Source organism: Globicephala melas, chromosome 2 (assembly GCF_963455315.2).
Source record: "Globicephala melas chromosome 2, mGloMel1.2, whole genome shotgun sequence".
In the NCBI taxonomy this organism is placed as follows: domain Eukaryota; kingdom Metazoa; phylum Chordata; class Mammalia; order Artiodactyla; family Delphinidae; genus Globicephala; species Globicephala melas.
Window position 1 is genome coordinate 169,156,987 of NC_083315.2, and position 13,828 is coordinate 169,170,814.

Sequence of the window (13,828 nt, forward strand, 5' to 3'; positions counted from 1 at the left end):
TTAAGACTCCGTGCTCCCAATGCAGGGGGCAAGGTTCAATCCCTGGTCAGGGAACTAAGATCCCGCATGGCACGGCCAAATAAATAAATAAATAAATAAGCATAACATATTAAATATAGTAGTTACCACTTACTGAGTGCCACTTAGTGATTATTCTTCATAAAAGTTTATGCAGTTAGTCTAGGAACAGATTTTTTTAATGTAGTTATTTTAAGAAATAACTACATTTCTTAAATGTCTATTTTGTACCAAGCACTGTAAGAATTACTTCTTCACAATAACCCCATATATGTTTTTTCATTCCATTTTACAAAGAATGACTTTCCACCAGAATAACGAGTTTCTTATCACTAGAGATAAGGGAAGATTCCAGATAACCCCTAAAGGCCTTTCCATGAAATCATAACTGGCAAGTCAATTTTAAATACCTCTAATGATATGTAAAACTCAGAGAAAACAAGGGAAGGAAAACTGCAGCCTACAGAGAAGGAGGCGAGCAGAAAGAGGAGGAGAGGGTTACTTAAAACAGATTTTACAAAGGAAAGTCACTACTAGTATGATGGTTGAAAGCTCAAGCTCTAGTGTCAGACTTGGGTTTGAATCTTGATTCCACCGTTTATTACTACATTGACCTTGGGACGTACCTCTTCGGAAGTCGACAGATTCCTCACTTATAAATGATACGAATAATTGGAAATAATAAGCCTACCGTAACTATGATGATTAAAGGAAACAAGATAATGTGTGTGAAGTGCTCAGCACACAGCAAACGTAGAGTGGCACTCAATAAATTTTGGCTACTATTAGCCCTACAACAAGTAAGTAGTAGGTCGTATTAAAATGTAGGCTAAAGCACTATATTCTCAAAGTGAGTAAGTCATCACGCATTGTAGTTTCTTTTCAAAAACTGACAGATATCACGTTTGCATACAGTATTAGAAAAAAGCTGTTACACCTGCTTTCTAACATATGTTCTTTAATTTTATTGTATTGGGGGGCTGTCATATACTCTTCTTAATGTAAGTTTCAGTAGCAGTTGTTAGTTTCTAGTCTGGCTCTTTTACAGGCATGGTCAATCTTACCAACTAGTTCTCTAAAGGTAAGTTCCAATTTAACTTGTTCAGGGGTTGATCCTCCTAGGAATTCAGTCTTAAATTCTAGATCTGTGAATGCTAAATGAAGAATCTCCTTCTGAAGTGACTTCTTAAACCATGGTCCTCTCTCTTGATCTGAGCGAAGATCAGGTATTGGGAAGCGAACAGAAAGGTTTAATACTGGCGTGGCAACTTGTACTGATATCCGACAATTTGCAGGATTATGTGAGTCATCTAGAAATACTTCAGTGAAAGCTTTGTGCTAAAACAACAAAAATATGCCAAAATGTTAAATTAAGCAAATAAACATAAATGACACTAGTATTCAACATTACAATATACATAATCACTATTTCCTCATTCAGGATAATGTATTAACACACAATTCATATTAACTACTACCATATTAATTTAGTGTAATGAAATTTTATAATGCAACAGCTACTGACAAAAGTCAAAACTACTGGCAAAAGTTAAATCCTCACATAAAAAAATTAATTAAAATAAAAACTGAACCAAAGTGAAGACACAGGTGCTATACATGTATATGTATCTTACTACAGACTATAAAGAATAATGTGTAAATTAGCTTATCAACAATCTCAATATGGTTAAAAATCACTATAGTACCCAGCATTCAATTTGAAGAATTTATCCACCAACATGCTACTTAAAGACTTCAGTGTGAAATCCGATGAATTATACCAAGTGCAAAGGCCCATCCCTGACTCATCTTTGTATTTCCAGGACTAAGCCCAGGCCTGGCACATCACAGGTTCTAAATAAATGTTCCCTAAATGACTCACTCTGAGTTCCCCCCTAAATGGCTCACTGTGAGCTCCCATCCAATCCAAGGGTATGATGCCATCAAATGACTCTTAGAAACCAAAACACGTATGCACCAGTTACTTAAAGCCACATTATAATAAAAGGGTCAAAGAACATGCCCTTCAGATAAAAGTCTATTTCTATTTTTTCTCTAAAATGAATTAAAACTTATGAAGCTTTAGTCCAGCATACAGTGTAGGTGATAACAATCCTCAATTTCACGGATCAGTCTCTAACCACCTAGATTAGAAAGTTCCATTTTTATGCTAAGACTTGGATCCTATTTTTTCTCTCCCTTATTTGACTTTCTAATACTAACCCCCACTCTCAGCAAAAATTGCTCAAGAGATAAAATCATCATCCCAGTACATCTATGGGTAACAGCAAATATAAACACTTGCCCCACAGAACTTAAAATAGCAATTGTTGACAATAAAAATTAAAGAACCTTGATTTAATGTGAATACTCACCACTAATTAAGGGAGAGGCAAATATGTAGAAAAATATCTTTTCCCTTTTCTTTTTAGACAAAGTTGTCTCTGTCTGTGACTAATCCTAAAATTCCTAGCAGACACCTTACAAACCTGACTTACTTGATTAGCTTAGAAAAGACTCCAGGTACCAGATCTAAGTAAAAGTGATACAATGTGATGCTCCATAACACAATATGATAAATTATGTTCCCAATTTCAAGAGTATATTCTACATTATATGGGCTGCATTTTACAGGAGATTCAACTAGTTCATTATATGTGTGAATAAAGTTTTATCAAGATATTATAGTCACAGTTTATAAAATTCAGATAAACACAGAAAAGGAAATCTCATTTTACTACTCTTACATAATCAATGCTACCAAATGGTATATATCCATCCAGTCTTTTTCTATACAATTTTATTTACACAGTTATAATAAAAGTTTATGTGGAATAATATATTCTACATTTTCACTTCATACTTCTTCATGAGCCTTCTTCATGTTGCTGTACCCTCTTTATAGCCATCATTTAAAGTGGCAGCATAAAATTGCACTCAGTACATTAGCACAACTTATTTAGCTAGTCTACTATGTAGACATTAAAGATGCCTCCTTTTTTCATTATTACAAATGATGCCGTTTAATAACATATGCTATTTAACCTAGTAAGAATACTTCAGCTCAGAAATCATCCAATAAGCCTATTAGCTAGCTATGATCACGATGTGTGTTTGCAACTTTTTAAATACTTACCAGACTAATATGCTTATTATATGAAGTATACATGTGTGATGCCATCATCTCTACTGTAGTGAGCTTCTGTGGTTGAAGCAAAGAATTCAACCTGTCCACAATACTGATATCCAGCTCGCAAAACACTGGATTTAACTTAACTTGTAATTCTGCCTTCTGAGGAACAGAACTAAGTCTTGCCTGACTACCCTAAAAAGAAAAAAAAAAAGAAAAAGAAAGCATTAATATGATCACTAACAATTCTATAAAATTAAATTAAAACCTTGTGATTGTGATAAAATATACATCAAATGAAAATTTACAGGTGCTAATCACACAAAAAGATCTCTTACCTGGGGTCCTTTATTCTCAGAATGCTTATAATGAAGCTGAAGACACACAGGGGGGTGAGAATCAGTTTGTTCTTTGGAATGGAACATTAAAAGCTTAAAAACAAAGATGAAGATAAATGAAATGTACAATATTAAGCTATAATTAATCACATGAATTAATAGAGGAGCTAATATAATAGCGGAAAGAGCTTTTTGAAGTCAGAAAGGCTGGTTTAAGCTTTAGTTTTGTCACTTACTAGCAACGTGACTTTTAGACAAATTAGTTAACTTCTGAAATACTTAGTATCACATCTGCAAAATGTATGTGAGGATTCAAATAAAGCGCTTTGAAAATAAAATAAGTCACAAGGGCAAAGTAACAGCAATAAAAATGTCATTTTGATAGCTTTTAAAAGTTTCTCTAGGACATGCTTTTAGGATAGGAAAAAAATCAGATTAACGATAAATGGGCACAAGACATTTCACTTATCTTGAACAGTGCTTAGCACATAGTAGGCATTCAATAACTATTTGTTGAATAATAGAATTCTTCTGAAATTAAGAGTGCTTGGAAAATGAGTGAAATTAAGTCATTTGTCCCATAAACTGACTCTAAAACAAGTCAACTCTAAAAATGTAACACACTCTTATAATGGCCTTAAAGGCCACACTTAAAAATCTGTTTCAGGACTTCACTGGTGGCGCAGTGGGTAAGACTCTGTGCTCCCAATGCAGGGGGCCCAGGTTCCATCCCTGGTCAGGGAACTAGATCCCACATGCATGCTGCAACTAAGAGTTCACATGCCACAACAAAGGAGCCCGCCTGTCGCAACTAAGGAACCCATGTGCCGCAACTAAGGAGCCCTGGAGCCGCAAATAAGGAGCCCGCCTGCCACAACTAAAACCTGCTGCAACCAAATAAATAATTTTTTTTAAAAATCTGTTTCAACAAAATATAAATGCAAACACCACAAAAAACTTCTTCCTATACAACTTCCTATGCCTTTTTAAAGAAAATCATTGCTGTTCACACAATTCTTAACAAGCAAGACATTTAAAGACTAATCCTAAAAGAAAAGTATCAGCATTTACCTCTGTATAGTGAGGAGGAACAGAATGAAAATCAGTCGGAAACAGGCATTCCAAAAGTTCCATTTGCCCTATGGACATATCAGTACTGAAATATCTAGAAGCTGATCTTTGTCTTTGTTCATAGGATACTTTGATGCCAGTACCTATAAATCTGTTATAAAAAAAAATGCATCATTTAAGAGTATCCATATATTTCTAGATTAAACAATGTGTCAAAGAATAGTACACAACTGTTAATACCTACCTGTTCTGACAAGTTCAAATTGTTAGTAATAACTAATATTCTTAATGATATTAACCAGAAAGACTGCTTCAAATTCCCCATTCCCTGACGTAAGATAAAGAAATCAGATCTGCTGATAAGAAATCACCCAGGACGTATTTCCCAACACTGCCCTTCCCTCTTCTACATTTTAAAATTTACACTTCAGGGCTTCCCTGGTGGCGCAGTGGTTGAGAGTCCGCCTGCCAATGCAGGGGACACGGGTTCGTGCCCTGGTCCGGGAGGATCCTACATGCCGCGGAGCGGCTGGGCCCGTGAGCCATGGCCGCTGGGCCTGTGTGTCCGGAGCCTGTGCTCCGCAACGGGAGAGGCCACAACAGTGAGAGGCCCGCGTACCGCAAAAAAAAAAAAAATTTATGCTTCAGTGGATAAAATCTTTCAAATCTGTAAAATATATGTACATAGTTTCTTAAACTTATCTAGAAGGATCATGCAATATTTTTAAAACTTTAGTCAGTGGAACTCAAATGAAGGTCTACCTCTAGTTTTTGTTGCATTTATTGTATTTCCTACTGGCAGATATTTGAAACCTTATCAAAAATATGAAGAAAAAATGTTTTTGCAGCTTTATAATAAATATTATGGTCCTAACCTGTAGAGTTTCTGTTGCTAGATATAAAAACTACTTTGTATATTAATTTTAATACTTCAAAAAAGTTAAAAGTTAAAATGAAAGCCCAAAGCGTTCTCTAAAAATAGGAATATATGTGCCTAAGCCATTACATAAAATAACATATGAATGGACAATTTATAGGTCACTCTCATGTTAAAATGAATAGTATTTGCACATTAACAATATTATATGTACTTATAAACTTAATTATCTCCTCATCTATTAGGACTCAACCCATAAAAAGATCAGTGGCTATTTGAACAGCTTTGATTTTTTTTTTTTTTAAGCAGAAGTTGAAAATGTAGCGTCCAAGCTCAGGATGAGCCTTGGTATCATTTCCCACCCCATGGCCAGCAGCGTATGAATCACCTTCAAGTCCCTTTGCATTAGCCCATTCTACGCTCACCACCACTGCCATCTCTACCAAACCTGTGACAGTAAGAACTATTTTTATGATCATAATGGTGTCAGTGGGGAATGAAGGCAAAATGTGGGCAAAGAAACTTGGCAAGGGCAGGGCAGGGAACTAAAGAAAAGATAATTTAGACAACCCCAAATTATATAGATCTTATATCTGAATGTTTCACATGCCAAATAACCTGAATGAGAGATTCTATGGTAAACATCTTTGCAGCACTGCAAGAAAACCACACTCACTCCACTCATTTACAAATATTTAAAATGTGAATTGGAAAAACAAATGGAGATAGGTAGGTATTGTAGATAAATGAAAAGTCCACATTTGGTTCTTTTTCAAGGATCATTAATAAATATAAAAGTTTACCTAAGGTGATCATGTGAGCAAGCTTCTGCAAATACCGCTCGGAAAGACTTAAAATCTTCTGTTGAAAATCTTGCTGGATCAATCTTTTCTATACAAGTAAAGAAAGCTATCGCCATAGGTGTCAATGGATTAAGGTTCAATGATGTTTCAGGTGGAGATAAAGGATCGATGTGAAGCACAGAGATTGAAAAAGTTCCCACAGCTAGTCTAAAAATAAATTCAGGCCTGGATTCATCCACTGAAACAGATCTAGAGGGGAGAGCTGAAATACATGTGTTAAAATTATATTCATAAAAAAGTTAATAGTTAAAACAATCCATTATATCAAAATTATAAAACATTTACTCGTGTGTTAATTTTAAAATTAAACCTGAGGTTTTAGTCTCAAAAAACATGTGATCACACATTTTGAGTGATTGTAAACGAGTAAAATAAACTAATCTTTCTGCATTTTATATCCAAGATCCTTGATACTTGAAGTACAAAAAAAAAATTGTTACAATAGGAAACATATGAACAAAACTTTTGCATTAATAAAACTGTATTGGAAAAAGTCAGAGATTAACCAAAAGCTGCTCTTCAAATTTTCCTTTAAGCCTGTGTCTATTTCAATTAAATTTTGCAGAAAAGAAACTTGAGGTTCTCTTTCAAGGAAAGTGTAAACGTGAAACAAAAATCAGATAGTTGATTTGAGACCCCTAAACTGTAATAATAATAAGAAACTTCTGGTGTACTTTTTACTAAAAATATTTAAGTATTTAAATACACAAAGAATACAATAAGAAGGCACCTATTCTGAAACACTTCACAGTGAATTGTTCAACAATGCTTCATTTTGTTTCTAAATTTTGTTAAATAGCCTAGACCAAAGAAAATTTTATGAAAAAGAATAGAATGGCATTTTTTAAAAACAATTTTTTTTAATTTTTAAGTTTTTAAAAATTCCAGGGGAAACTATCAACAAATGTCTTTTTTTTACTTACCAGTCTTCTGTAAAGATGCTGGGTGAACTAGGCTGGATGGTAATGCTGACCCTCTTACTGGCTGTTCTTTATGATGATCAAGGAAATCTCCCCAAGTTGGCTGAAGCTATAAAATAATTTTTTTAAAGCACATGAATAAAGTGCAAAATTTTAGAAGCAACTTTTCAAGAACAGAACAAAAATTAATTAATACTTTACCACAGTAGTACTTAACGGAGATCCTGCTGGTGTGTTTGTATATGTACTAGTTAATGATAACTCAAGGTCCATATTTGGGGGTTCCCCAAGGGGTGGAAGAGAAGAGAGACTATGGGACATGTCCATATCAGCCATGGAGAAGAAAACTTCTTCTTCTAGACAGAATTAAACTTTGTCAGTTTTATTATAATTCCAATTCACATCTTTAAATAAGTTCATATATATTAATATCATATTCTTCCCTCAGGTTATCTGAGATATAGTGATGTCCTAAATTTTATGTTACTTCAAATGGGGTAATTTCTTTGGAACCAAGATATTAATGTCATAGTAAAAACTCAACTGAATATAGATTAACAAAAGGTTAAGCTAGCCCACTGGTGAACTTTTTAAAAAAATATATGATAAGCTGCATTACATGGTATGATGTAATGTCATTAACTGTCATATGATTTTAAAATAATCCAGATTTTTAAATAGTATAAATATCTTGCAATCTCTGGCTTCATATGGATACAGCTATTTCTTAAAAAAAGAGTTGAATATTTTATTTAGAATTTTATTTATGTTTTACTTCTTTCTAGAGACTGTTTTACCCTCATGCAAATGAAGTTTCTTATGGCCAAAATTTCTTGAGTAGACTTGAATTTTTTATTTAGTTCAACATTCCATACTTAAATTGATTCTTATTATTCGTGGTATTAGTGCTTACACATTCTGAAATGCAAAGTAAACTGGATAAAGATTATATTTACATTTAATTGATAGAAAGATTAATGGACAAAGGTTTCTATGTAAAGAAAACTACTGTAAATCATTATGTGAGCACATAAGAATTTGAAAAAATGAATAATTACCCCCAATTTATCTTCTGTGTAAATCCACATTTTTAATTGACTTTCCTTAGAATAAATCATGATTTACAAAACAAAACTATACAATCAAAAGGGATACTGCAGCACATGCGTGCCAGTGCATCACTGTAAGGCTGTGGTTAGATCAACTTATAAATTTAAACCTTCTTGGATCTTCAGTTTTTTCATTACTAAACTCCATTTTACAGCAGTCAAAATTAAGTTTACCTTGCTCTATGATGATAATGTATGATTCAGAAGTCAACTTTTTGAGTTGCTTACCCCGGCTAGAAGGTGTACGAGCTGTTTCTGTCTCATAAAAGCTTTGCTCTGAGGATACACCCGCAGAGAGGGAATCTTTCCTCAAATAATACCGGTTTAATTCCATTTGAATTCGATATTCATCTTCTTGCTGCATGGGTCGATTTTTTCTGTCTTTATTAGCTAACCCGATTTTGCTTGAATTTTCTACAAGTATACAAAAGGAAAGCAAAACAGTAAATAAATTTGGAGTTAATTAATCATTTCTCTCCCAACCCACTTATCCAATATCAATGGCAACTCAGTACCACAGTCAGTGCAAAACCAGCACTATTTAATATTAACTGGAGATCTAAGCAATAGCTCTAAGCAGCTAGCTAGGAATCAGAAGATCTGATCTCTGATAGATAAGTCATTAAAAATTTTAAGTGCGTGCTATTGAATGTGTTTAAGAATTACACCTTCTCAGTTGTATGAAGTACTACCCCCAACCAAGGAAGTAAGCCAGTCAGTTCTGAAAATGTTATGTATATGATACAAAGAATCTGAACCCCAATTTGTGCCAGGATAATACAATTTGAAAGATCCAATCAAATTTAACTATTGAGGATTCTTAGTCACAATACAATACAGCTTTTTTTTCTTTTTTGGCTGCATTGGGTCTTCGTTGAAAGGAAGCCAGGCACGGGCTTTCTCTAGTTGCAGCGAGCAGGGGCTACTCTTCATTGCCGTGCGTGGGCTTCTCATTGCAGTGGCTTCTTTTGTTGCGGAGCACGGGCTCCAGGCATGTGGGCTTCAATAGTTGCAGCACACGGGCTCAGTAGTTTCAGCATGCAGGCCCTAGAGTGCGTGGGCTTCAGTAGTTGCAGCACGCAGGCTCAGTAGTTGCGGTGCACAGGCTTAGTTGCTCCGTGCTTGTGGGATCTTCCCAGACCAGGGATCGAACCTGTGTCCCCTGCGTTGGTAGGCGGACTCTTAACCACTGTGCCACCAGGGAAGTCCCTACAATACAGCTTTAAGTTCACACATTTCCTATATGGTAATACAATTCCCTATTTGTATGCTATACATTTTAGCTAAAAAGTTTTAAAGAATTAGAAATAACAACAGAGTTATACTTGCCTGGTCCAGCAATAGCTGCTAACATATCCAAAAGCAAGTGCACCTGCCTTGGCGACAGGAATAGATGTATAGAGTCTATCTGTCCATCAATATCCAACTTGAAAAAAAAAAGAAGAAAACTACTCAGGATGAATACTCTTTATAAACTCATCATGACAAATCCCAGTACATTTTAATGCACTAAGAGGAATACTGATCATTTAGCCTTGGATTCCTTTACCTAAGGTTCTCTCTACTAATCCACACAATCTAAATGAAAAGATGTAAGGCCAACAACTGTTGTTTTAAGAGGGAAAATCCTCCTGAGAAATTCCATGTTGGCAAGTCCAATGTCATACTTTGTGTCTCTCTGAGTTTTCTGAGTATTTAAGGTATTTGAGGAGGCCTTAAGATACAGTCTCCAAGAAAGAATATCTATAGCGGTAACAGAGTAATCATTCCCATCATGATTTCAAAAGACCCAAATCATAATCTTTAAAGCTTGATTCAAGCCAAGAGCAAATAAAGCTGGCTTTCATAAGTTTGCCCACAGATCACACTCCTTTGTAGAACATGCAAGGACCTTCTCTATCAACAGTGTGTCCCTGTGAATGCCCTCTGTGCTCCACAAAGCCCACTCTCCACTGGGCATGGAGCCACAGCAGAAAGAGGGGGCTCATGTGGAATTCCCTTCTCTTTTCCAACTCCCTGTCCATTTTTCCTTCTAGAAATAAAAGCCCGATCCCACTCTCACCCTGATTCTTTTGGCGTATACGCTGACAAAAGCAATTACCCTGTTCTCTACATCACATTCTGGAAAGTTGAATATGCTCGCCTTACTTTTCATTCACCTCCTCTTATTTTTAATGTTAACACGGACTCCTATTATCTTTATGCCATTATACAATTTAAAAATAATTCAATTAAGAAAATACTTATATTTGGGAAATGGCATCTTTCCCAGGCGAAAAACAAATTTCTTCTGATTGTAAGAACAAAAAATAAAATAAATTACATAGTGACTTTGAGAAATTTCCATGATCTAACTAATAAAATAATACATTCTCCAATAATAATAATAATCATTATTACCAACTTTTTTTTTGCGTACTGGGGCACTGTGTTAGATGCTTTTATTTCCTCTAATTCTTAGTACTGTTCCGGTCTTACAGATGAGAAAACAGTTCACAAAGATTAAGTGATTTGCGCAAGGCCATCTAACAGATCCAGAGCCAGGATTTTAAGCTAAGCTGACCCGCGGAGTGCTGGTTTCATGGGGCCTCCTTACTGACTGCTGACATCCCAGGCCATAAATCAACAAGGAGTTAAGGCTGGGGACAGTGGGAAGATCTCTTTTTGATTATATGCTGAACTTAAAACCTTTCTATGTATGTTCACATGTACTCAGTGGCTCCCTCTTCCACATTCCCACAGCCATGTCTATGCCCTTATTTTATCTTTTATTAAGACCAAGATTGCATTCCGTTCATCTCTGCATCTGTCCCAAGAACTTGTATGGGGTCTGGCATACAGTAGTCACTCAAATGTCTAGAGCTAGTTAGATAAGTGAATATACAAATAAATAAACCCTGATATCTTCTCAAACTACATTTTACACAGATTATATGGAAGATTAGTTTTCAGAGTCTGAAAATAATACCTGACAGACACATTGTTAACTGACTAAATACATACAAGTTTCCTGATTCTCCAGACTGTTCAATATTGTTCCCTAAGAAATGAGTACAGTTGTCTTTACACTGTCTTCAAAAAGCTATGAGACATCATGAAAAAAATCAATCTCTTTTCATAAGTATTATAAAAATGGACATTCCATTCAAAATACACATAGGTGGATAGTTTTACATACATGTGATTAAACATCCCCTTCAGTCAACTTGCTTTCCCAATCTCTCCTTCCTTTAACTTTATCATTTGATGATGATAGAGATTCTTTAAGATATTCCCAGTTATCTGAACTAATGAATGTTTCTGAAAGTGGAGGAAAGTAAGCATAGGAGACAGCTTCAAATCCTGAGCTGCAGCAGATGGGCAGAAAGCCCGTCTTCACCCGAACTCTGTCACCTACAGACAGAAGCACCAGCTGAGAGTAAAAACGCTGACTCCAAGACCGTGGCCCCCTCGTCACAGGGTAATTTACAGCAACCAATCAGTGGGTCCCCGCATAGAGTAAAGGATGCCTGTGGCTTTCCTCTGTTTTTATCTACAGAAAATAGAACAAATACTTACCTTAGCTCCAGGAAGTACCTCATTCTGTTTCAATGTGAGACTCAACCCCAAACTACCGACTAGCCCTCCAATCTGCACCGGGTCAGAGGGTGCTGCCTCTGGCAAACTCCTAGTTAGTTGTGGGTGTGGCTCATAAACAATTCTGGGACTCCAGCTAGGGGACAGCTTTGGCTCAGCTTCCTACAGTAAGGCAATACGAAAAAAAGCAATTCTTTAAAATACCTTAATGTAAAGAAATTGAAATGCAAAATACAATTGTCAGTTTAAGAAGAATAAAGTATTTGACATGAAAACTGTATGATGTGACAATGGATAAACCAGTATTGTAGAGCTACCATGAAACAGCACAGTACCTTAATAAAGGCAAATCATGGAAAAGGACTTTATGAATAAAGCACAGTCTCTGTTCAAGTTCCATAATAAGAAAATTTAATAGACATTCTATAATTAAGAAAATAAGATTTGTGAAATAAAGTAAAAGATAAATCATTGAGTGACTAATTTATAAAAGGACTCTCCAATCTTAGAAGGGATTAACAAAGAGTTCCTTAATTATAAAACTTCTTTAAGATATGACTTGTAAGATACATTTTCAGTAATACATTCAGCATGTAAGGTAAATGTGAACATTACTTGATTTTATGTTTTTACTGTAAAAAGGGTATTAGATGTTAATATATCATTTCCCTCTAAGACACAGAATCCAGTGTTTATCTAAGTAATACAGAGCAAACTGGCAGAAACGGCATTAATTATAAATGTAAGTATCCTTAAATCTCCAAAATATATGCCCCCATTACTGAATATTTGTGTTAGCTCTCACATCAGACGGAAACCTATTAGTACATATTACATATCCTAGGGAATTTTAAAAACCCTCATGTAAACCTTTCAAAAATCTATGATCTTGGTTTTTTGGTTTTTTGTTTTGTTTTCCTTACCGCTGGTGCAGTTGAACAAACTGGGGAAGATTTTGCTGATGCAGAAAACTCATCCCAGAAGAGAGACACTCCAGAGAGCTGAAGTAACTTGTGAGCAAAAGCTGTGGGTTGATGTACATTAATACCTGAGGACTCGTCAGCAGTTTCATCACAGTACATGGTTCTGAAAGTTAAAAACAAAAAGAGCATTTGCATAAAACTCCTAGGAAAACCTACTTGCAATTATAAGAAATGCACATCGCTGTTGAAGTTAAAGGAATTTTTCAAGTGTTAGCTCTTCTTAGAATATATCTAAAAGGTGGGTCAGCATTACCATGCTTTACTACAGTAAATATTTTCATGAAGAGACATTAAGCCCAACAAGGTAATGTTTTGAGGCTCCTAAATTTGGGGGAAAAAAATTAATAACTTCCTGAAGTTAGTTTCAAGGAAAACAACTCCTGTGCTCCCTCACAAACATCTCTTGGTTAACAGGGACAGCATTTGGCTCCAAGTCACAAGTCTGACATGACATTTCTTTTTTTTTTTTTTTTTTCGCGGTACGGGGGCCTCTCACTGTTGTGGCCTCTCCCGTTGCAGAGCACGGGCTCCGGACGCGCAGGCTCAGTGGCCATGGCTCGCGGGCCTAGCCGCTCCACGGCATGTGGGATCTTCCCGGACCGGGGCATGAACCCGTGTCCCCTGCATCGGCAGGCGGACTCTCAACCACTGCGCCACCAGGGAAGCCCCTGACGTGACATTTCTTGAATTCCTGTAACTATTCTATGAGTCCTTATGACTCATCTTCAGCTTAAGTAAAATATTGTTGTGCTAAATGCATGAGATTTTAGAAATTTTTTAAATATACCATTTTAAGGTAATGCAACCTAATTTCAAAGATCTGTTAACAGTAACTGTTTCACTAATAGCTATGTTTTGTGAAAGAGACCAGAACTCAATAAAGGCCCCCAACAGATCCACATACAAAGTGTCTTTGGTGCTCGGTGTACCTACTTCTTTCTGC

At 35.8% G+C, this 13,828-nt stretch overlaps 1 protein-coding gene across 2 annotated transcripts in view; it reads right to left on the reverse strand.

Moving 5' to 3' along the window:
* The window catches only part of ATG2B (autophagy related 2B), a 78,220-nt gene that overhangs the window by 50,952 nt on the left and 13,440 nt on the right, over positions 1-13,828 (reverse strand). Inside the window, exons 5-15 of one of the 2 annotated variants that reach the window (XM_060295254.1) lie at positions 12,826-12,988; positions 11,885-12,064; positions 9,656-9,752; positions 8,555-8,740; positions 7,419-7,570; positions 7,221-7,326; positions 6,238-6,499; positions 4,558-4,708; positions 3,487-3,579; positions 3,155-3,343; positions 1,083-1,356 (exon numbers count right to left, since the gene is read on the reverse strand). In XM_060295254.1, coding sequence (XP_060151237.1) covers positions 1,083-1,356; positions 3,155-3,343; positions 3,487-3,579; positions 4,558-4,708; positions 6,238-6,499; positions 7,221-7,326; positions 7,419-7,570; positions 8,555-8,740; positions 9,656-9,752; positions 11,885-12,064; positions 12,826-12,988 — 1,853 coding nt within the window. Of the gene's footprint in view, positions 1-1,082; positions 1,357-3,154; positions 3,344-3,486; positions 3,580-4,557; positions 4,709-6,237; positions 6,500-7,220; positions 7,327-7,418; positions 7,574-8,554; positions 8,741-9,655; positions 9,753-11,884; positions 12,065-12,825; positions 12,989-13,828 lie in introns of both variants that reach the window. The other variant, XM_030883440.2, reaches the window with a different exon arrangement.